We start from the raw sequence: 25482 nt of genomic DNA on the forward strand, positions 1-25482 counted from the left end.
AACTTCCTGTTTGTGGCACATTAGTATATGGGAGGGGGAAACTTTTCAAGCTGGGTGTTGACCATGGCGGCCATTTTGAAGTCGGCCATTTTGTATCCAACTTTAGTTTTTTCAATGGGAAGAGGGTCATGTGACACATCAAACTTATCGAGAATTTCACAAGAAAAACAATGGTGTGCTTGGTTTTAACGTTACTTTATTCTTTCATTAGTTATTTACAAGTTTCTGACCACTTATAAAATGTGTTCAAAGTGCTGCCCATTGTGTTGGAGTGTCAATGCAACCCTCTTCTCCCACTCTTCACACACTGATAGCAACACCGCAGAAGAAATGCCTCCCGATCTGACCCCCTTAGACTTTTATCTTTGGGGTCATCTGAAGGCAATTGTCTATGCTGTGAAGATACGAGATGTGCAGCAACTGAAACTACGGATACTGGAAGCCTGTGCTAGCATTTCTTCTGCGTCAGAAACTTGTAAATAACTCATGAAAGAATAAAGTAACGTTAAAACCAAGCACACCATTGTTTTTCTTGTGAAATTCTCGATAAGTTTGATGTGTCACATGACCCTCTTCCCACTGAAAAAACTAAAGTTGGATACAAAATGGCCGACTTCAAAATGGCCGCCATGGTCAACACCCAGCTTGAAAAGTCCCCCCCCCCCCCCCATATACTAATGTGCCACAAACAGGAAGTTAATATCACCAACCATTCCCATTTTATTAGGTGTATCCATATAAATGGCCCACCCTGTATATGCACTATACACACACACCATACATTATATAGAATTACATTGTACACACTAAAAACACTATATAGACTTACATTATATACACCATGCACACATTATATAAAATTCACACTGACACCACACACTATATATTCAAACCACACACATTATATACACACACACACACTTACATGATACACGCACACTATACATTATGTACACTATACACACACATACTATATGCATTACACACACACACACACACACACACACACACGATATACACTATTTAGACTTACATTATACACACACCATATACACAAACACATTATACACACACTATACATTATGTACACTATACACACACATACTATATGCATTATACACACACTTACACTATATAGACTTACATTATACACAATATAAACTCTATACACACAGCACACACTATACAGACATACACTTTAAACACTATACACAGAGCACACACTATATAGACATACACTATAAACACTACACACAGCAGACACTATATAGACTTGCATATGTTTGATATATAAACACAGCACACACTATGTAGACTTACATTATGTTTGCTATATACACACCACACTTACCAGTGCCTTTTCCTCTGTGGTGCTTGTGCTTGGGTACAGCCTACAGGACCTTAATCATGTGACTGTGATGTTACCACAGGTCCTTCACCTCCTAGTTGATATCTTGCGGTTATCAAGCAGCTGCTGGAGGTTTAGACAGACAGGAGAGTGCACAGCAGCACAGAGGAGCAGACTGTCAGGGAGAATGACTCCATCTCGCCCCTGCAATTGACTCCCCCTGCACACCCCCCCGCCCCATCTCTTCATCAGCAGGTGGGACCGACGAGTGCAAGAATGCGGCCAGCAGCAGCCCTGCTTGTGTGGTTTGGGCGGCCATGGGACCCCTGGGTGCCTTGGGCCCCGGGTAGCCACTAGAACCGCCCACATTAGGATCCGCCACTGGGCGGGGAATAGGGGACTTGTATAGATCTGTGATTCATGTATGGACAAAATTTATGTCCTCTGTGGAAAATGATTTTTTAATCCACTGTGACAAAAAAATGATTCTCCATTATTTGGAGAACTACAAGGCCAAGCATTTATGTGCACCAGAGATTGACCTGCGGTGCCTATTTTTCATACTGCAGCAGGAATTGTCAATTCCTGCTGCGGAAAGTGGACTGAATTGCGTTTTTCAGAGGAGATGTCACAATCTCCCAACATTGAGAAAAACGCAGCAAAATCCGCACCATTTTCTGCAGTCAAAAATGCAGAAAATGGTGTGGTTTTTCCACAGTGGAAATTCTGCTAGTTTCTGCGGAACTCCTGCAGAAATTTTCTGCAGCAATTCCGTTACGTGTGGATAAGCCCTTAGGAAGAGAGGCCTTCACTGGTATAAATTCACAGCCGGTCAGTAATAGTTTTACATGCCATTAAAATGATGTGATCTTTTTGTAAATGTATCTTGTTATAATTTTAGCACCTCTACTATATAGGTGCAAAACCATCCAATAAATTATAAAATAAAAAGACAATTTACAGCTAGCGGAGATAAAGAGTGGAAAATGAGAACTCTGCTGGCAGTGCAGTTTAATGTATTATCCTTTCATGTTTACAAAGACAACACTTGCATTCCATAGAGATTATTACTTGACAAGCCATAGATAATATAATAGTTATGCAAGCCATTTAAGCGAGTGGAAAAACTGTCATCTTGTTATATACAATCTTTTCTTTTAGTGTTCATCTGGTGTATGTTCTTACTTTATTACTATCATGGAAATTGCTTTAAAGGACATTGCTTTTGTGTGTCTTGCTAATGCTCTGAAGACGTCAGCGGACTTGAAAATAGCATTCTTTGTACATTAACGTTAAAACCTAAAATCACGTATAAAAATAATGAAAATACGATGATGATTATATTGCAAGTTATTACACGCGCTTCACGCTGCAATTAGTAGCTATTCTTTTCAATGATACTTTATGGAGTAATGCCTAGGGCAATAAAATAATTTTACAGATAAGTTGGTAAAATAGAAATACAGTGGGTGGAATTCAGAATCATTGCACTGAGCGGCCTGAAAAATACCTCTAGCACACTGTTTAAACAACATTACTAATAGTCACATTAGAATACATTAAAGAAAAAGATCAGTTAAATATTTAATATTATACAATAAGGTTGAGTTTACTTACAGTACTCTACATTGTTATGAATTAAATGAATAGGTTCGCACATATAGGCACTTTGCAGAAAACATTACTTACAAGTAGCTTATTACATATATTTTTAATTCACACTTACATGGGTTTGACAAACGTTTTTCATGGTTATAGGAAATGTCACATCACGGGGCAATGCTTTTTAATATGAGAGATGGGTCCTGAGATACCCAGCAAACAGCTGATTTTGGCACGGGAAGTTGCTGTCGGCTGCTCATTTCCCTTGCAGTGGCCACTACTGGGTAAATGTAGTACTACAAAAACGGTTCAAGACCACTAGAGAAAGATTTGCTGCTTTGGCTTAGGGAAGGCATATAGACAGGGGTAGTCCTGATGGGATAACCCCTTCATTTCTATGTCCACGCTTTCCGGATTCGCTATTTGATTAACTGGCTCCCATTACTGCTCATCTCATAGGGAACATGGGCTGAGCTCAATTCTAGACATAACATTATTGCTACCTGGAGCTCCAACTGGAATGAACCCTGTCAAAATACATCTTGCACACTCCATACACACAGATGCAAAAAAACTTGGTCCCTCCATTAAAAACATCAAAAGCCTTGGTTTATTAAATGGGTTGTCCCATAATGACAACCCCTTTTTATACTAAAGCCCAGTTATCTCCAGTGTAAGTTTTGTTATCACCAGGTTAAGCTACAAGTAGTGATACGTTTACTAGTATAATGTATGGATGGGCCAGGTCCACCAGAATGAGAGCCGCGGTTTGCAATAGATCTCTGCTCTGGCATACAGAGGAATGTGTGGAGCGGGCCTTTCTCAGGGCCTTGTCTGGTCCTGATGCCAGTGTCAAACAGTAAGTTATATAAGTCCGGCAAAGACATATGAGTTACCAGCAGTAGGCTTTTATTTATTTTTTTAAAAACATGAAAAACGAAATATACCCAAGTTTAAGAGTTTGTGCTGAAGAGATCAGGAATATCTGAAAGAAGTGCTGTAGAAAACGAAATGCCTATTACCAGTTTTCAGCACATGAAGAGCAATGCTTTCACTTTGTAATAAACATCGGAGGAAACTGGACTAAAGGAAAGTGAAGCAGTTGCCCATGGCAATCAATCAGACAGCTGCTTTAATTTTCCAAGTGGCCCCTGAAAAATGAAAGGTGGGATCTGATTGGTTGCTATGGGCAACTGCTTCCCTTGCATTAGTTTTGATAACTCACCCCCATTGTGTTTAAATGCCACTGAGAACTGCTATAAAAAGTGAGGGGGACCAGTAATCTCGTACTGCAGCTTTCAGCTCATCGGTACGAGTGGCTGCAAGCACAAGCCTGCTTCCGTAGACTCCTATTCACACATGCAATGTACACTTAGACTAGTTACAGAACTTCTTTAAACTTGTTTCTGCTAGTGAGGATGTTTAACCCATTTATTTATTCAACATTTCATTTATTTAGATGACTGAACAATGAGGCCTCCACACAGACGTTACATACTTGGATGTTTAATAGAGCTGTTGACTTATGGCATTAAATCTTACTCAAGTTCTTATAGAAATCAGATAAGCGCCTCTATTCCCGCTATACAGCAGTAACACAGTTCTTTATAAACTAGTAATTTGAGCACGACATAACCAAGTGGAAATCAACGCCATGAAAGCACATTCTCACCTCTGAATACCTTTTTCAGTTTATATAAAGAATTAATCTACATACAATGAGGAGAAATTAACTACTAACATTACTTATTTTATATTCATACTGAGTTGCAGCCTTTATAACGGTCCCAGATGTCAACCTGGGACAGCACTTTACAGGATGATACTCGAGCAGCGGCATGTGGCAAAATGGGAGTGGCCTTTTTGAAGGGTGTGGCTTATATAAATCATGTGGCTAAATATATTTCGACCCCCTATATTAATATCAGACCCTGGAGCAGGCCCCCTAAATATATTCAGACCCCCAAACCAGATCCCCTATATTAATATAAGGCCCTACAACAGACATATGCTTACCCTCCTTTCTCCCGGCTTTTGTTTAGCTCTGGGTGCTGCTGCCCTGAGTCCTGACACCGTCCAGCGTCAGAACTTTGTATGCACATGATGCTGGACGGCACCAAGGCCAAGGAAACATGTCGTAGCTCAGTAGCTGCACCATATTCAGCAACGCGACATGCTTGATGGTGCACGTTGCACAGAAAATTAATATTGTAGCCCTTTAGTAAATATGCCCAAATATTTACATAGGGCTTATTCTGGTGATTTCCATTTTGTGAAATTTCCTATTTACAATAGGCACTATACAGTAATTAAATAAAAAAATATTTTCCATTGAATTACAGGCACTCAGTTAAGTTTTTTGGAATGTGTCTATCAATGGCAACAAACATAATTGTGAATGCGGCTTTGGAGTATAATACAGGCTGTAACTCTGGATCAGGATAAGAAAAATTAGTTACTCAATATTTTATGTTGATAATATTCAAGCTAATATATATATATATATATATATATATACAGTACATATATATATATATATATATATATATATATATATATATATAAAAAGCCATGATTATGCCTTGAGGGTGTAGTTTCCCAAATGGGGTCACTTTTGGGGGATTTCCACTGTTTTGGCACCGCAAGAGCCCTTCAAACCTGACATGGTGCCTAAAATATATTCGAATAAAAACAAGGCCCAAAACCCACTAGGTGCTTTTTTTGTTTCTGAGGCCTGTGCTTCACTTCATAAGCACACTAGGGTCACATGTGGGATATTTTCTAAAACTGCAGAACCTGGGCAATAAATATTGAGTTGCGTTTCTCTGGTAAAACTTTCTGTGTTACAAAAAAAAAATGGATAAAATATGAATTTCCGCAAAAAAAATGAAATTTGTAAATTTCACCTCTACGTGATTTTACCGTAAAAAAAATTGCACAACATGCTGTGCTATTTTTTCTAGCATTTTTTATAGAATCTGCGTCACAGGCTCTTAACCCCTTAGTGACCACCAATACGCCTTTTCACGTGAGTCACTAATGGGCTTTAGGCTAGGCTGACGCCTTTTCACGTCAGCCTAGTCTAAGTCCTGCACGGGTCTCCCGTGCAGGCAGGAGCCGGGGCTCTGCTGTCTGATGACAGCTGAGCTCCTGCTCCAACGCCCGCGATCGAAGTTCACTTAGATCGCGGCCGTTTAACCCGTTAAATGCCGCCGTCAATAGCGACCGCGGCATTTAACTTTGTTTACAAAGGGAGTGCGCTCCCTCTGTCACCCATCGGCGGCCCGCGAATGCAATCGCGGGTCTCCGATGGGGTGTCATGGCAGCCGGGGGCTTGATAAAAGCCCCCAGGTCTGCCCAGGACATATGCCTGTTAGGACGCGCCGGAGGCACGTCCTAACAGATTGCCTGTCAGATTTACACTGACAGGCAATAATGCTCTGGTATACGAAGTATACCAAAGCATTATAGCAGCGATCGGAAGATCGCACAGTAAAGTCCCCTAGTGGGACTAATGAAATAAGTCATCAAAGTGAAATAAAGATTATTAATAAAAAGTACAGTAAAAAAATAAATAAAATCATTTTTTTCCATAAAAAGTGGTTTTATTTAGTAAAAGTGTAAAAAAAAAAAAAAAGTACACATATGTGGTATCGCCGCGACCGTAATGACTCCATTAATAAAGTTAATATGTCATTTAAACCGCAAGGTGAACACCGTAAAAAAAAAACGCAAAAAACCATGGCGAAATTGCAATTTTTTTCCATTGCCCCCCAAAAAAGTCATAATAAAAATGAATCAATAAGTCCCATGCACCCCAAAACAGTACCATTCAAAACTACGTCTCATCCCGCAGAAAACAAGCCCAAAAAATTACTACATTGATGGAAAAATAAAAAAATTACGGCTCTTGCAAAGCGATGATGCAAAAACAAATAATTTTAGTTCAAAAGTGTTTTCATTGTGCAAAAGTCGTAAAACATAAAAAAAACCTCTACATATGTGGTATCGCCGTAATCATACCGACCCATAGAATAAAGGTAACATGTTAATTACGTCGCACAGTGAACGGCGTCAATTTAAAAACGCATAGAACAATGGCGGAATTTCAGGTTTTTGTTATAATCCCCCCCCAAAAAGGTTAATAAAAGTTAATATAAAAATTATATGTACCCAAAAATGGTGCTATTAAAAAGCACAACTATTCCTGCAAAAAACAAGTCCTCATACAGCTATGTAGACGAAAAAATAAAAAGGTTATAGCTCTTTGAATGCGACTATAGAGAAACGAATAAAATAGCTTGGTCATTAAGACCTAAAATGGGCTGGTCACTAAGGGGTTAATGGAGCCTTCAATGCAGTTGTGAACAGAGCTTAAAAATAATTTTTTCATTCACTTACAAGCAGTAAGTACTGCAGCCCTTATTCAAGTAAATGGGGGCAAAGCTGCAGTGACCCAACACAGCTGCTATACAGTGGTCAGAGCAATCTTCTTCCAGGACCGAACATTGCATAACATCCGGTGCAGGTCAAGGTGTCGAACCCCACCGATTGTATACTAATGACCTTTCCTGTGGTTAGGTCATCAGTATGAAAAACTGCCCTATGCCCGGACAACCCCTTTAGGGCACATTCAGACGAAGGGGAATTGCTGTTAAATTCCGCTGCGGACAGCCCGCAGGGGAAATTTGCAGCATGGTTTCTATACATTTATAGGTAACTTAGTTCAGACGTTGCGTCAAATAACTGTGCGGAATTTAGGCTGTGGTGCAGAATTTTCACTCCGCAGCATGCTCATTATGTTGCGGAGAAGAAGCGGAATTTCACTGCGGATTTCAGCCTTTGCAATGCAAAAACTGAAATCTGCTGAAAGTCCACTGTGATATCCGCAACGTCTGGATAATCTGTCAAATATGCAAATGCTGCTGCAGATTCGTTGCGTAATTGCCGCGAATCTGCAGCAACATTTGCAGCGGAAAAATTCTTCCATTCTTCTGAGCCTGCCCTTAATCTTGTTCTAGAACTTACATTTTCAGTATCCATCTTCAACACAGCCCCAATTCAGTCATTGTTTAAAGTGACTTTTTACATGATCAGAATATTGGTGAAAATACAGTTGGCAGTAAAAAAAAAAAAAAAGTATCCAAACGTAAACACTTCACAGAATCCATAGTCTTCTATAGGGCAAATAGACTTTTGGCATTCATCTGGAATTATTTGCCATTTTTGACAGTACTAACAAGTGTAGGCTGCTACACTTTCTGGGACAACAGGAAACCTCAAAAAAGTATATGTTAAAGTATATATTTTTAAAATGGCAAAAATGTATGGGTATAAGTTTGCATATATATGCATAGTATTTATTTAGATCTGTTTAAAGAAAGAAGAACTTCACTTCCCCTTCAAAAGAAAACAATGGATTTGTCAAATGGATACCAACTGTATGCCTTTATTTGACAAGTCAGTGGGTATACAGTTGTATCTTTTTTTTTTTTTTGCAGTATATGTCTGATATAGGGCACAAGTGTGGTGTGAACTTAATGGGAAAGTGTCACGAATTTTTTTTTGATATAATATTGCTTTTAGTATGACATTAAAATACATTTTATTTATTTGTGTTGTACTTTTTACTTTTTTCTTACTTTTACTTCTCTTAAAAAATTAAAAAAATTAAAACAATGTGTAATCAATTAGATACTAACTGTTTAACTGAAAAAAAATATATAATAATAATTCTAGCGACAAATTCCCTTTAAGGGCATGGCCAGACGTGGCGGAATTGCTCTGGAATTCCGCTGCGGACACTCCGCAGCGGAAATCCGCAGCGGACCCGTTTCTCCATTGCCTTCCACAGCTTTTTAGTAGGGTTCGTTTGCACGTTGCGGACAATTTCGCTGCGGAGCATAGGCTGCGGTGCAGAATTTGGTGTCTACAGCATACAATGGTTGTTGCGGACGTGTGGCGGACTGGTTGAGGACTCAATGCGGAATTTCTCCATTGACTTCAATGGAGATTCAAAATTCCGCAATGAAGTCCGCAGATGTTATGTAGATGTTATGTGTGCTGCGGAGCGTATTGGTTTTTTAACATGGCATTTCTTCATTCTGGCTGGACCTATGTATTTCTAGGTCTACAGCCAGACTGAGGAAGTCAATGGGGCTCCCGTAATTACGGGTGACTACGTGTGTGCACCCATAATTATGGGTGACTACGTGTGTGCACCCGTTATTACGGGAGCGTTGCTAGGCAACGTCTGTAAATAGTCACTGTCCATGGTGCTGAAAGAGTTAAGCGATCGGCAGTAACTGTTTCAGCACCCTGGACAGTGACTTCCAATCACAATATACATCAACCTGTAAAAAAAATAGAAGTTCCTACTTACTGAGAACTCCCTGCTTCTTCCTCCAGTCCGTCTTCCCAGGATGACGTTTCAGTCTAAGTGACGGCTGCAGCCAATCACAGGCCAATCACAGGCTGCAGCGGTCAGATGGACTGCCGCGTCATCCAGGGAGGTCGGGTTGGATGCCGAAAGAGGGATGCGTCACCAATACAACGGCCGGTAAGTATGAAATTCTTTTACTTTCACTAGGGAAAGGTCTGTCCCTTCTCTCTATCCTGCACTGATAGAGAGAAGGGAAGTACTTTCACCTCAATACGCAACGGCTAGTCCGCATCAATTTCATGCCCATTTTGGGCAGATCCGCAACAGAATCTGCAACGCAGATTCTGTGCGGCATTGATGCGGTCAGTTGATGAAGAATTCTGCCACGTCTGGGCATGCCCTAAGGCTGTGTTCACACACAGCAGAATTGGTTTTGCGGGCAGAAAATCAGCAGCAGTGTACAGCGTTTCCTCAAATGTGCCGACTGCAGCCAATCACAGCCTGCAGTAGCCACATCTAAGGACAAATCGTTACAGGGGGGCAGCTGTACGGAGGTCAGCTGGGGAACCAGGGAAGTGTTTACATGGGAGCACCATGGAAGTTTTTTTTACTGTCGGGTTTTTTCTGCTATCAAATATTTTTTTACATTTTATGGACACACTACAGTACATCGCTGATGTAGAAGAACTTGTACAACGAAACTTGTCAAAAACAGCAAGAGGTTACATATACAGTATCTGCTTTAAAAATAAACCATATTGAGTGTATCAGGTTTTCAGAGAGTTCACTTGTCAGATTCATGGGAACTATTGATTCAGGTTAATTAAAATCTGTGTTTGTTGACAGGAACTAACACAAAACATGGCCTGCGATGCAAAGCCTGCAAAATGAGCATCCATCACAAATGTACAGAAACAATTGGCTCACAACGCTGCATGGGAAAACTGGTAAGTCAACAAATGTACCCTGATTTGGATTCTGTCTTTGTGAAACATAAAATATCCTAAATTATCCTTATCTTTCATGGAAACATTGTAACCAGCATATAAATCTCAGCTCGGCTGTGGGACTAATCAGGTTAAAAGGGAAACGATTATAAAAATGAGATGCAAAATGTCTTACAGTACATAGGGAAAAATATCTCTATGCTTATGTTTTATGAAATCTGTTTTTAAATCCAGAAATAGCGCCACTTTTGCACGTGGGCAGTGTCTGGTATTGAAGATCAGCCCTTTTCACTTGAATGAAGCTGAGCTCCCATAACAGACACAAACCAGAGTTTCTAAGAAAAAAAGAAGAAAAAAAGCAGATCCTTTATTCAAATCTTGCATAAGCCCATTAAAGGGGTTTACTGGGCATGGGGCTGTTTTTCATATAGATGACCAATCCACAGGATAGTGAATAGGAGCAGAGCTGCAGTACTGCAGCATGGCCGTTTATACAGTGATCGGAGCCATCTGCTTCTGGCACTGACCACTGCATAACTTCTGCTGCGCGGTGGCATCCATGAACATGTGATCAGTGCGAGGTCCAGGTGTCGGAACTCCACCGATTCTATACTGATGACCTATCCTGTGGACAGGTCATCAGTATGAAAACTGCCCCATGCCCAGACAACCCCTTTATTAGTATAACACTGCTCATTTCATCATCCAACATTGATACAGATGTAGTGAAATATAATACAAACACTTTATGGCCACCAGAAATAGGAAAAAATAGTGCCAAGTGCTCCTGTATAAGACCTAGCTTACATTAAGTTTTGGCCCTACGTTTCGCTCCCGACAAAGACGCTAAATGTTTCCATGGCATACCATAGCCCTTTTGGCTTCCGTCGAACTGGTGTATGTCAGAATACCTTTTGTTTGAAGGATGGAATAGCATAGTAAACTACACTATTTTATCCTGAGGGACTCCACCACACGGTATACGTTTTTTTAATATGGAAGCTTATGGATGCTGGCTACCACTGTATGGAATCAGTCACATGTATACTTTAAACATGTATTTCAGGGAGCTTGGCCAGCGACGGAGTCTCCGAAAAGAGCATCAGTTAGCTCTTTGCCCTAGGAGTCAGGCCCTGGGGAAGCTGCTGATGTCACTGTCCATACATGGACAGTGACGTCTTTAGCTTTCCCAGGGCCAATGTCCCCAAACAGAATTCTTTCCAATGCTCAGACCAGGGAATCCATCATTGTAAAGCTCCTGACATCACTGTCCATATATGGACAGTGACGTCAGGAGCTTCGCCAGGCACAGTGCTTCTTAAAGTAGCACTCTGCCCAGGGGGTCCTGGGATTGTATCCCACTGTACAGTATGTGTTGGGAGTCCCGACATATACCTCCGATGGAAGGAAAACATGTAATGTTAAGGGGGCCTAAGTTAATACTAATAGTAAATCTTTTTAAATCTTTTCCAACTTTATTTTGTTTTAGTTTCATTTTGGCTAAAAGTAACCATTCCTTTGTGTTTCATTTTCCTTTCTTTTGTGTTTCTGCTGTCAATGGCTGTATTTAGCCAAAAGGTTTTCGACGCTACTATAGCTCACCGCTTCTTATTCATGAGCAGTTTGGATGCATTAAAGAAGTAATGCCTATTGGTGAGTATTCTTGACAAATTTCTATTTTATTTTCTTTGCTAAAAATGTTGTGTATTTTATATTTTTGCTTATGACTGTACTCATACGATAAAATAGGATTATCATATACTGGCAATTATTTTTTCAATATTTTTTGTAACACACATACTTTATTTTTTTCTATTTTTTAAATGTGCATTCCACCAGAAGGCTGGAATAAAGTGTAAGCAGCAGACGTTCACTAGCCCACATTTATCAATTGGCTGATTTGGTGTCATTCTTATTTTCTTTTGCAGCAGTTTCTTTCCACTTATTTAGCAAAAAATGTATCAAATGCTGCACGCAATTTCTTAAAATTGGTGCAAAATAAGTGGAAAAAAACTGCTGCAAAAGAAAATAAGGACACAAAATCAGCCAATATGTGGACTAGGGAACTTCATTAAAATTAATGGAAAATCTAAGAGAAGGAGTTTCCATTCCTAGCCCCCAGTTGGTCTGTTATGTGGGTATTTCTACTTCATACCTCGCAAGTACTTTCTTTTAGAGAAACAGTCTCTACTATGGACCCATATCTGTTTGTCCCTCTCTCCTCTTGAAATTACTTTTTTTTTTTTGCAACTAATCAATAGATTTGTTATAACAAATATATCATATTGCCCAAAATGTATTTTTCTAGTTCCTAACTAAATAATAATACTTAAAGAGGCTCTGTCACCAGATTTTGCAACCCCTATCTGCTATTGCAGCAGATAGGCGCTGCAATGTAGATAAGAGTAACGTTTTTATTTTTAAAAAACGAGCATTTTTGGCCAAGTTATGAGCATTTTTGTAAGTATGCAAATGAGGCTTGTAAAAGTCCAAGTGGGTGTGTTTAAAAGTAAAAGTCCAAGTGGGCGTGTATTATGTGCGTACATCGGGGCGTTTTTAATACTTTTACTAGCTGGGCGCTCTGAAGAGAAGTATCATCCACTTCTCTTCAGAACGCCCAGCTTCTGACAGTGCAGATCTGTGACGTCACTCACAGGTCCTGCATCGTGTCGGCCACATCGGCACCAGAGGCTACAGTTGATTCTGCAGCAGCATCAGCGTTTGCAGGTAAGTAGCTACATCGACTTACCTGCAAACGCTGATGCTGCTGCAGAATCAACTGTAGCCTCTGGTGCCGGTGTCCTCGCTCGTCTGACACGATGCAGGACCTGTGAGTGACGACACAGTGTGATCTCTCTAGAACACGCTGTGTCTGCACTGCCAGAAGCTGGGCGTTCTGAAGAGAAGTGGATGATACTTCTCATCAGAACGCCCAGCTAGTAAAAGTATTAAAAACGCCCCGATGTACGCACATAATACACGCCCAGTTGGACTTTTACTTTTAAACACACCCACTAGGACTTTTGCAAGCCTCATTTGCATAACTACAAAAATGCTCATAACTTGGCCAAAAATGCTCGTTTTTTAAAAATAAAAACGTTACTGTAATCTACATTGCAGCGCCTATCTGCTGCAATAGCAGATAGGGTTTGCAAAATCTGGTGACAGAGCCTCTTTAAACTGTACATTATATAATGATGTATTTCCTTTATGGAACTTATAAATTCTTATATTAAGTGAGGTAATGGGCACATGAACATCTAATGAAGAATATAAAGTGAATCATTTGTACAATGAACCTTTGCTGTACCACTTCAATGTTGAAAGTTATGCCTTTCCCTTTTGTACTAATATAAGTCTACTCAGAAAACGCAAGGGTGTAACTATGGTATAACACACAAGACTGATAGACGTAAAGAGGAGATAGGGAAGCAGGGAAGTGCATGGAGGTAACTGAGTGACAAGACAGTTCCCCATAGCATCTAAAATGTCCGAATATAGTTACAACTTCCTGAACACCAACATCTACCATACCATCTAATGTGCATTAATAATGCATATTAGGTAGAGATTGTCTTTAATTAAAAATACATTAAAGTCGCAAACGCACAATTAGGGACCTTGTTGACTGAGGAGAAGCCACGCACAAACAAATTAAAATTTACCCAGGACAAACAGATCTTGGCAGAGTGTAGCAGGGAAACCTTTATAAGGAAAATGTATTCTTTGGTAGCTCAGCTAAATATTTCGGGCAAGTTTAAAGTATGACAACTCTTTAGTCCGTCAAGCTATTTCCTCACACTAGATAATTATGCTATTTGGTCATGCCTTTCCTATAGGAAAAGCATGACTGAGTGCACATTTATAATTTGATGTCTATCAGCATTGGCTTTCTACTTCTGTACCTTGGAGGCCACAACAAGAAAACCACTTTTCCTAGTGATAACATAGTAGTATCCACTGTTTGCAGCGTAGAAATAGCAATCTATCAACACAGAAAGACTGTTCTCAGCTTCAGTCCATACAGTACAATAGCAGGATAATGCAGAAACTATTTTACACTTCTTTATTCAGTACCTAAAGTTTATTAGTTTCAAAAGGAAAGCAATGACTTACACTTCAATAAAGAAGATCGTTCTACATAACTTCAAACTGAAAGATAATTGCACATTGAGGCATCTTTATAATATAATGAATTTCCTTCAATGTGGCATTATCCAAAAAGTCTCATAATCTGGAACTTGTTTTCATCACTGAACAATAGTATAATGTGGATTTCACAAGACCTAGAAACTAACGCTACATTCACAAGACTGTGGAAAAATGGCAATTAAAACTCATCAAATGTCAGTTTTTCATGGCCATTTTGCATCAGTGTGTCTCCAAATTTTTATCCATTTTCAGTCTGTCTGTCCGTTTTTAATGGCTGTTTATCATCCGTTTACCATTCGTTTTTCATGGCCGTTAAAAAAAAGAGGGATTTCATTTGTCAGGGTTTTTTTTCGTCCTAACCCCCTGAAAACACCACAATGCCCATGTAGATAGTGCTGCAATGTCCCTGTAGATAGTACAACAGTGGCCGCTGTAGATAGTGCTACAGTGCACACATATAAAGTGCCACAGTGCCCACATATAAAGTGTTAGTGCCCACATTGTGCCACAGTGCCAAATATAGATAGTGCCACAGTGCCCACATGGTACCACAGTGCCCACATATAAAGTAACATAGTGCCATAGTGTCCACATATAAGTGCCAGTGCCCATTGTAGAAAGAGCCACAGTGCCCACATAGTACCACAGTGCCCACATACAAAGTGCCCACGTAGTGCCACAGTGCTCATGTAGATAGCGCCACCCCCTGTAGATAGCACCCCCCTTGTAGATAGCACCCCCCTGTAGATAGCGCCACTTTTGCTCCCTGTAGGAGTGGAATCCCATATATGGACAGAGATGTCAGGGGCTTTCTCTAAGCTCTGGCCGGGGATTCCGCTCCACTTGTAACCCCTTGACGTCACTGTCCATATAGGGATAGGGATTTGATTATGATTTTTCTAATTTTAAATGTATCTGCTTGTAAAACAGATAGTAATACCACACAAAATAGTTACAAATTAACATTTCCCATATGTCTACTTTATGTTTGCATAGTTTTTTGAACATCCTTTTATTTTTCTACAACGTTACAAGACTTAGAACTTGAGCAGCAATTTCTCATATTTTTAAGAACATTTCAAAAGGCTATTTTTTTCAGGGACGAGTTCAGTTCTGAAGTGGTTTTGAGGGCCTTATATATTACAAACCCCCATAAAACACCCCATTTTGAAAACTGCACCCCTCAAAGTATTCAAAACAGCATTCAGAAAGTGTTTCAACCCTTTAGGCGTTTCACAGGAATTGAAGGAAAGTAGAGGTGAAATTTACAAATTTCATTTTTTTTTACAAAATTCATTTGTAATACATTTTTTTCTGTAACACAGAAGGTTTTACCAGAGAAATGCAACACAATATTTATTGCCCAGATTCTGCAGTTTTTAGAAATATCCCACATGTGGCCCTAGTGTGCTAATGGACTGAAACACCGGCCTCAGAAGCAAAAGAGCACCTAGAGGATTTTGGGGCCTCCATTTTTTAGAATATATTTTAGGCACCATGTCAGGTTTGAAGAGGTCTTGTGGTGCCAAAACAGTGGAAACCCCCAAAAGTGACCCCATTTTTGAAACTACACCACTCAGGGAATTTATCTAGGGGTATAGTTAGCATTTTGACCCCACATGTTTTCTGCTAAATTTATTCGAATTAGTCTGTGAAAATGAAAATCTACTTTTATTGTGGAAAAACGTATAATTTTCTAATTTTTGCAAGGAATAAAGGAGAAAAAGCACCCCAACAATTTTAAAGCAATTTCTCACGATTACGGAAATACCCCACATGTGGTAATAAACTGCTGCTTGGACCCACGGCAGTGCTCAGAAGGGAAGGAGCGCCATTTGGATTTTGGAGCACTGATTTTACTGGAATATTTTTCGGTGCCGTGTCGTGTTTGCAACGCCCTGGAGGGACCTAAACAGGGGAAACCCCACAAAAGTGACTCAATTTTGGAAACTATGCCCCTCAAGGAATTTTTCTAGTGGTATAGTGGGCATTTTGACCCCACAGGTTTTTTGCTGAATTTATTAGAATTAGTCTGTGAAGATGAAAATAGACTTTTTTTCTGAAAAAACATAGAATTTTCTAATTTTTATAAGGAATAAAGGAGAAAAAGCACATCAACATTTGTAAAGCAATTTCTCCTGATTACGGCAATACCCCATATGTGGTAATAAACTGCTGTTTGGACCCACGGCAGGGCTCAGAGGGGACTGAGCACCATTTGGATTTTGCAGCTCAGATTTTGCTGAATTGGTTTCTGGGGGCCATGTCGCATTTGCAGAGCCCATGAAGTAGCAGTATAGTAGAAATTCCCCAGGTGTGATTCCATTTTGGAGACTATACCCCTCAAAGAATTAAATTAGAGGTGTAGTGAGCATTTTGATCCCTCAGGTGTTTTACAGATTTTATTAGAATTGGGCCGTGAAAATGAAACATTTTTTTTTTCCAATAGCCTATAGATTTAGCACATAATTTTTCATTTACACAAGCAATACAGGAGAAAAGACACCCCAAAATGTGTGACAAAATTTCTCCTGAATAGGGAAGTACCCCATATGTGGTTGTAAACTGCTATTTGGACACACAGCAAGAGTCTAAAGGGAAAAAGCGCAATTTCGTTTTTGGAGTGACTCCATGTTGCATTGCGCTGAGGTACCAGTACAGTGAAAACCCCCGAGAAGTGACCCCATTTGGGAAACTACACCCCTCAAGGAATTCATCTAGAATTGTAGTGAGAATTTTAACCCCAAAGGTTTTGTAGAAATTAGTGCACAGTGGATGTTGCAGATTTAAAATTGCCATTTTCCACATATATGCTATTTCAGTGCCCAATGTGTTGTGCCCAGCTTGTACCACCGTAGACACACACCCCATAAATTATTGTTAAGCGGTTCTCCAGAGTACAGTAATACCCCATATGTGGTCATAAACTGCTGTTTGGGCACACTGCCAGGCCCAGAAGGACCGCCATTTGGCTTTTGGAGCGCAGATTTTGCTTGGTAGTAGTTTTGTTTAGTGTTTTACTGATGTTTCAGCTTATAATATGGGGGCATATGTAAGCTGGGCGGAGTGCATCAGGATATATGTAAGCTCGGCGGAGTGCATCAGGATATATGTAAGCTGGGCGGAGTGCATCAGGATATATGTAAACTGGGCGGAGTACATCAGGGTATATGTAAACTGGGCGGAGTACATCAGGGTATATGTAAGCTGGGCAGAGTGTATCAGGATATATGTAAACTGTGCGGAGTACATCCGGGTATATGTAAGCTGGGCGGAGTACATCAGGGTATATGTAAGCTGGGCGGAGTGCAACAGGTCATAATGATGTAATAATGGGGTAAATGAATAATAAAATTATCCATGGATAGTGACGTACGCTTTGAACCAATCCTTCATGCACAGGCTGGATTTTTGGGTGTAGGAGTCGCACTTCTAAAGGGTGTCCGTGGTATTGTACAAAATATCCGCACTCCAGCATTGTCTAATCTTTGACTTCACTAGCCCCACATGTAGCACAGACTCCAAAATGTCATAGTTTCCGCTGCATTTACAGGGTCTACCAATGGGGGCTGCAAATGATGACGTGGGGTTTTAGGTGAAGAACTGCTGCACACATAAATTAGTCTGGGCCGTCGTTTTGCATTATTGCGTTCCAAGAGTCATAACTTTTTATTTTTCCGTTGACGAGCTGTGTGAGCGCTTGATTTTCATGGGATGAGCTGTCGTTTTTATTAGTATCATTTTGGGGTAAATGTGATAATGTGATCAGTTTTTATTCAATTTTTTGGGGAGTGAGGAGACCAAAAAACAGAAATTCTCTCGCTGTTTTTTTTAATCAATTTTTAACGGCGTTCTCTGTGCAGTATAAACAACATGTTTGCTTTATTCTGCGGTTTGATACGATTGTGGCAATACCAAATTTATATAGTTTTTATATGTTTTACTACTTTTACACAATAAAAACCCTTTTTATAAATAAAATGTTTTAGTGTCACCATCTCCTGAGAGCCATAAGTTCTGTATTTTTATGTTGACGGAGCTGTGTTAGGGCTTGTTTTTTGCGTGACACACTGTAGTTTTTATTGGTACCATGTTTGGGTACATGCGACTTTTTGATCACTTTTTATTCCATTTTATTGGAAACAACGTGACCAAAAAAGGAAATTCTGGCATTGTTTTTTATTGTATTTTTTTTTTACGGTGTTCACCGTGCGGGATAAATAATATTATATTTTTATAGGTCACGCCGATACGAACGCGGCGATACCTATTATGTTTAGTTTTTGTCTTTTTTTCCATTTTTTTCTAATTATAAAGGGCTCGATCAGGGAAACAAGACGATTATTGTTTTTATTACGTAAAACTTTTATTTATTTATTTATCTAAAACTTTTTTGAACCTTTTTTTTTACTTTTTATTTTACACATACTAGGGGACTGGAAGATCTGATCTTCTGATCCCCTGTACAATACACTGCACTACTTGTGTAGTGCAGTGTATTATAACTGTCATTTTATAACTGACAGTTGAGCCTATTACGTCCTGCCTCGGGCAAGACCTAATAGGCTCCCGTGCCTGGCAACCAGGAAGCCATTGCTAGGCTTCCTGGTTGCCATTGCAACCATCAGAACCCCGCGATTTTTCGCGGGGGGCCAACGGGGTACAGAGGGAGCCCCCTCCCTCTGTATCAATCACTTAAATGCCGCTGTCGCTATTGACAGCGGCATTTGAGGGGTTAAATGGCGGCGATCGGACATAACAGTGATAGCCGCCGTTGCAGCGGGATGTCAGCTGTATATTACAGTCGACACCCGCTGAGGATGAAGCGCGCACAGCTCCTGTGCCTGCTTCATCCTCAGGGCGTTACTGTACGCCCATTTGCGGGAACGAGCCACTAAAAAGGACGTACAGTAACGCCCATTTGCGGGAAGGGGTTAATAAAGAGATGAAAAATATTTGGGCCTAACACAGTGGTACCCCACGTGGTACCCCACTGCTACCTTCAGCTTGATTTGAGTAAGTACCATTTAGAACAACACTTTCTGTTCTGTCCCAAAATCAATTCTTTACCCATATGCATACAGTATATGGTCCACCAGTCCCTGCCTCTATAGCTTTAGAACCAGGCTGTTGTGTGGTACAGAACCAAATACTTTTGCAAAATCCAGATATATCATATCAGCCACATGACCAACATCCAGATTTGCACTTACTCATAGAAACCGAGCATGTTGGTTAGTCATGACCTGTTTTTTCATGAATACATGTTGTAAGTAATAGCAGCAGATAGTGTCTTTACATTTTATTTTGAGCTTTCTTCCTGAATGTACTGTAGTTTACCCTTGCAAGTGAGTTTAATATGCTTTTCCATGACCTTTTAGGGCCTCCGTTGCCACACAGCGCTGACCGCACTGGTCTCGCCTTCAACTGGAGCCTTGCTCCAGCATTCACTGTTCCGTGAGCGGCTCGGCGCAGGCAAGCACGATATAGTACCGTCATCACGCCTGTCTGCTGCACCGAGTCACTCACAGCACAGTGCAGAGGAGGAGACAGATCTCCTCCACCTGTCGTGGGAACGGGAATAGGTAAGTAATTATACTTGGTATGGGAGGGGGGCTAATATGGTGGCTGCTGAGGGAGCGTTATACTGTATGGGGGTATTATACTGTATGGGGGCATTATACTGTTATAGGCAGCTATGGGGGGGCATTTTACTGTATGGAGGGCATTATATTGTATAGGGTGCATTATACTGTATTGGGGGCATTATACAATATAGGGGCAGCTATGGGTGGCAACATACTGTGGGGGCAGCTATGTAGGGCATCACTGTGGTGGCAGCTATGGGGGGGCATTATACTGCGTGGAGCAGCTATGGGGCATTATACTGTGTGGGGCAGCTATGGGGGGCATTAATCTGTGGGGGCAGCTATGGGGGGCATTATACTATGGGGGCAGCTATGGGGGGCATTGTACTGTGTTTGGGGCAGCTATGGGGAACATTGTACTGTGTGGGGGACAGCTATGGGGCATTATACTGTATGGGGCATTATACTGTGTAGGCAGCTATTGGGGGGCATTATACTGTGGGGGCATCCATAAGGACTCTCGGGCAAGGCGGCTGGGCATAGGCGTGTGCAGGGGTCTGGTGGTGTTGGGGATGGGTAAGTGGGCTCAAGCTGAATTCTTGCAACAGGGCCCATGAGCCTTTAGCTGTGTCCCTGAATCCGGCACCTATCTGGTTTCCTTAATGGATTTTGTTTAACTCTGTGGAATTCAATCTGATGACATGATGCATTACTTAGTCCTATTAATACATACGATTCAATCAAAATAACTGGCGGTGGCCACAGAGAAGGCACAACTGCATTATATGGTTGTTGTTTTTTTTGTTTTGTTTTTTTTTTCGCAATTAAATATGTTGTGTTAGAGGTCAACCCATGAAAACATCTTTATGAAACATAAAAATATCTTGTGTTTTACAGCTTGTGGGAACAAAGTAGATCCTGTCTATGAAACCCTGCGATTTGGAACATCTTTGGCACAGAAAAACAAGAAGAGCAGCTCTGGAAGTGGGTCCGACTCGCCCAATAGGAGCTCTGTAATAGTTTGTCTTCATTAATGTTACTATTTCTCGTACAGTATTTTGCCTTTTATCTTTTCATGAATCAATTAGCATTTTTAAAAATACATTTAGAAAATCAGTTTTATATGGCAGAAAGATGCTGTTTTATAGCTGATCTTAACTTCTTGGAATATATTCTATATTTGCTAAACATACTGTTAATGTTAAGATTCTCTATGGAAATGAGGATATTGTTTGTCAAACTTCCAGCTTTTTAGAAAAACTCATCTCGCAGGAGTTAAGCGGGTATTCCAGTCATGTGATGGATGCTTACATGTGTTGCTTTTCCCTGACCACCCGACCCCCTCCCCCTCTCCATCGTCTTCACTCTGTCCTATTACAAAAAGTAAAAATGACTCACCTAAAAGTTTATGCTTCAGTGCAGGGGTTGGGTGACTATCTTTCTGTTTAGTCTGTCAGGGGGCAGAGGTGCTTGTCTTATGCATATAAAACATCATTTAATTTTGTAATACTTTCCTATCTTCCACAAATTTACAGGATAAATGCATAGCAATGAAATAAAAAGATAATACTGAGTGAACAATCTTTGCATCTTTATTATAATCAGAAGGCATGACAGTGTTTTATTCCATCATATCAGAAAGTCATCAAGGAATATTAAAAGGAATATTAATAACATAATGTAGTTGGGTTAAGGACACCCTTTGGAGCCACAATAAAGAATAATTACACGAATAGCAGGTGTCTGTAATAATTTGATTATCATTTTAAAAATAAATTCTAACTTTATTATTATAATTTTATGTTCATTTTATCACATTCTTTACTTCTTAATAATCCACAGCACTGGTAATTTTTAATTACATGTAGCCCTGTAGGTTTTTATTGGAACACACAAGTGGCTGAAGTGAGCAATACCATGAACAGTGTTATATTGGGGAGCTGCTAAGTGTGAATTTTTTACCTTATAATTACTCCAAAGGTAGAGCTTCATATTAATGGAAGAAAAGGCATTATAATTATATTCATAATACATTCTGATGACTTCCCTAAGCTGAGATATTGAATGATCCTCAGGATAGGCCATCAATATGCGATTGTTTATTAGGGCTTGCTTCATTCTTTTATATAACATAACACTTTATAACCCTTTTTTAAACTACATTTCTTTGTGGTATTTTTCCCTTTTGGCTTCATTGGGTTAAAACACAGGTGAAAATAAAACCTAAATTTAAATCGGTAATTGCGGTTTCTTCATGCGGTACTGTCATGATCTTCCCTAAAAGCAATTGGAGTTGGATTGTCTAGAACAGCTTATTTTACTAAAACAAGGCTGCCCATTGTGTCAAAACACTAGCAAGTATTAATATGCAGTTCTACTGAATTTTTCCTGGATAGTTGTAGTGTGTCTTTGAAAAAGGCATTAGCATTTTTTATTTTCTGAACAAGTCTATGGGGTGGAGCTTTCAGACTCTTTTTGAGCAATACATTCATTGTTTGTTCAGCATTGTATTAGAAACATGATAGACCGGCCAACTGACAGCATGTAGGGATAGCTCAGTGGTGTACAGAGGCAAAGCACATGACTGCTAGGGGGCACATGGTGGGAGAGGGCACAGCACTGACCTGATTTCCCTACTTTCCTTGAAACTACCTGCAGTCGTCACTAGGGGGAGCTTGGTGCATACAGATTTATACACCTCCAATGGAGTTCAATACTAGTTGTATAAATACATATGCAGTGAGCTCACCCTAGTGGTGGCTGCCTGCAGCCAGAATTATATAATTTATTATGTCACAGATATAGGGCTCCCCTAAACCGATATATTCTGAAATTAATTAGCATCTGTGGACTTAGCCTACATACATATACTGTATAATAGCATTTTACTGTCTGTATGGCAAGTTATCCCTTTTAATTTTTAGAATAATTCAATATTTTATTTCTATAAATATGAAAATATTTAACGTGCAAATATTTGTATGCATATTTCCAACTTCCTTTATTTTTTAAGAAACCCCCTGTACATTTAAGTGCTTGAAGTATTTCAAATGCTTTCGATATTTCTTGCCTGCCTTAATGTGTTTTATATTTGTATCTCATATGTACACTTCCAAATAAAATGCATTTAAAGAAAACAAAAGTGTATATTGCTAATGAAATTAATAACAACTACAATAACAACTACAATAATAATAATAATTAATAATAAAATTAATGATAATAATAAAAAACAGGGAAAATGTCAATTCTGGTTCCATGTAATGATCAGATTAGATCAACATTTAAACAAGAACTCTTTACATTTACATAGGTACTGATATTATTTTGTTCTTAGAAATCATCTGAGCTTTTCTTGTAGCAATCAACTGTTCTGTATAAAACCAGATTCTGAATGTCTATTCTACGGATTCACAGCACTTACAGTAAACAAGGCTTGTATCCTATGGAGATTGAACCGTTTGTTTAGGGACAGCTTTTCACCATATTTTTTGTACGGTTATTTATATACTTATACAAGTTAGGGCCTGTTCACATCACCGTTCGCTTTCCGTTCCGGGGTTCCGTCTGAGGCAGTGGCGTAACTACCGCCGTAGCAGCCGTAGTGGCTGCTACGGGGCCCGTGGCATGAGGGGGCCGTGTCGCCCGCCGGCACGGGCCCCCACCATGGCCGGAGGCTTTGCTAGCAGCCGCTATGGCTGCTACAGCGCGACGCCACTGAACACTACGGCAGAGCAGGGAGGTATCTCCCCGCTCTGTCATTAAACAAAAGACATGTATCCCCTATCCACAGGATAGGGGATACATGTGTGATCGCTGGCATTGATAGGGAGAACGGGGGACTGAAAGTCCCCTGAAGTTCTCCATCACAAACCTCGCACTTCCGAGGTCTGTGTCGGCAGCTCCGTAGAAATGAATGGAGCGCCGGTCGTGCTTGTGCGCATGCGTGACCAGCGCTCCTTTCATTTTTATTGAGCTGCGCAGACGCCGCAAGTCAGAGGTTAATCATGGAGAACTTCGGGGGACTTTCGGTCCCCCGTTCTCCCTATCGCTGCCAGCGATCACACATGTATCCCCTATCCTGTGGATAGGGGATACATGTCTTTTGTAGGACACACTGTAGGTCGGATGTTTTTGGGGGGTTGGGGCTGCATGGCGTTACCTACAGGGGGGCTGTATAGCATTACCTACAGGGGGGGCTGTATAGCGTTACCTACAGTGGGGGCTGTATAGCGTTACCTACAGGGGGGGCTGTATGGCGTTACCTATAGGGGGGGCTGTATGGCGTTCTCTACAGGGGGGCTGTATGACATACAGCCCCCTGTAGATAACGCCATACAGCCCCCACGGTAGGTAACGCCATACAGCCCTCCTGTAGGTAACGCTATACAGCCCCCCCTGTAGGTAATGCCATACAGCCCTCCTGTAGGTAACGCTATACAGCCCCCCCTGTAGGTAATGCCATACAGCCCCCTCTGTAGATAACGTCATACAGCCCCCACTGTAGAGAACGCCATACAGCCCCCTCTGTAGATAACGCCATACAGCCCCCTCTGTAGATAACGCCATACAGCCCCCCTGTAGATAGCACCATACATCCCTCTGTAGATAATGCCATACAGCCCCCCCTGTAGATAACGCCATACAGCCCCCTTTGTAGATATCTGTTCTCTACAGTGGGGCCTCTATGGCGTTATCTACAGAGGGGGCTGTATGGAGTTTTCTACAGAGGGGGCTGTATGGCGTTATCTACAGGGGGGCTGTATGGCGTTATCTACAGAGGGGGCTGTATGGCGTTATCTACAGAGGGGGCTGTATGGCGTTATCTACAGAGGGGGCTGTATGGAGTTTTCTACAGAGGGGGCTGTATGGCGTTATCTACAGGGGAGCTGTATGGCGTTATCTACAGAGGGGGCTGTATGGCGTTATCTACAGAGGGGGCTGTATGGCGTTATCTACAGGGGGGATGTATGGCGTTATCTACAGGGGGGGCTGTATGGCGTTATCTACAGGGGGGGTTGTATGGCGCTATCTACAGAGGGGGCTGTATGGCGTTATCTACAGAGGGGGCTGTATGGCATTATCTACATGGGGGCTGTATGGCGTTATCTACAGCGGGGGCTGTAAAAAAAGGCACTATCTACAAGGGGGTTTGTGTGACACCCAGGGGAGGGGGTGCCCCAGTCAAACGTTTGCTATGGGGCCAAGTCTTTCCTAGTTACACCCCTGGTCTGAGGTTTCCGTCGGGTGAACCCCGCAACGAAAAGTGAAATGGTTTCCGTTCATCACCATTCAGGCAGGTTTCCGGTTTTCCAACGGAATCAATAGCGCAGTCGACTCCGCTATTGATTCCATCGTAAAATGGTGACGAACGGAAACCATTAGCGATGTTTCCGTCACCATTGATATCAATCGTGACTGAAACTAAAGCTTTGGTTTCACTTTCACGGTGATGTGAACAGG

At 40.9% G+C, this 25482-nt stretch overlaps 1 protein-coding gene across 2 annotated transcripts in view; it reads left to right on the forward strand.

Moving 5' to 3' along the window:
* Positions 1-25482, forward strand: part of STAC (SH3 and cysteine rich domain) — a 330747-nt gene that overhangs the window by 184484 nt on the left and 120781 nt on the right. For both annotated transcript variants that reach the window (XM_075826963.1, XM_075826964.1), the window contains exons 3-5: positions 10179-10279; positions 11851-11932; positions 20917-21032. In XM_075826963.1, the coding sequence (XP_075683078.1) occupies positions 10179-10279; positions 11851-11932; positions 20917-21032 (299 nt within the window). The remainder of the gene's footprint in view (positions 1-10178; positions 10280-11850; positions 11933-20916; positions 21033-25482) is intronic.

The sequence above is a fragment of the Rhinoderma darwinii genome, chromosome 5 (genome assembly GCF_050947455.1).
Source record: "Rhinoderma darwinii isolate aRhiDar2 chromosome 5, aRhiDar2.hap1, whole genome shotgun sequence".
Lineage (NCBI taxonomy): Eukaryota > Metazoa > Chordata > Amphibia > Anura > Rhinodermatidae > Rhinoderma > Rhinoderma darwinii.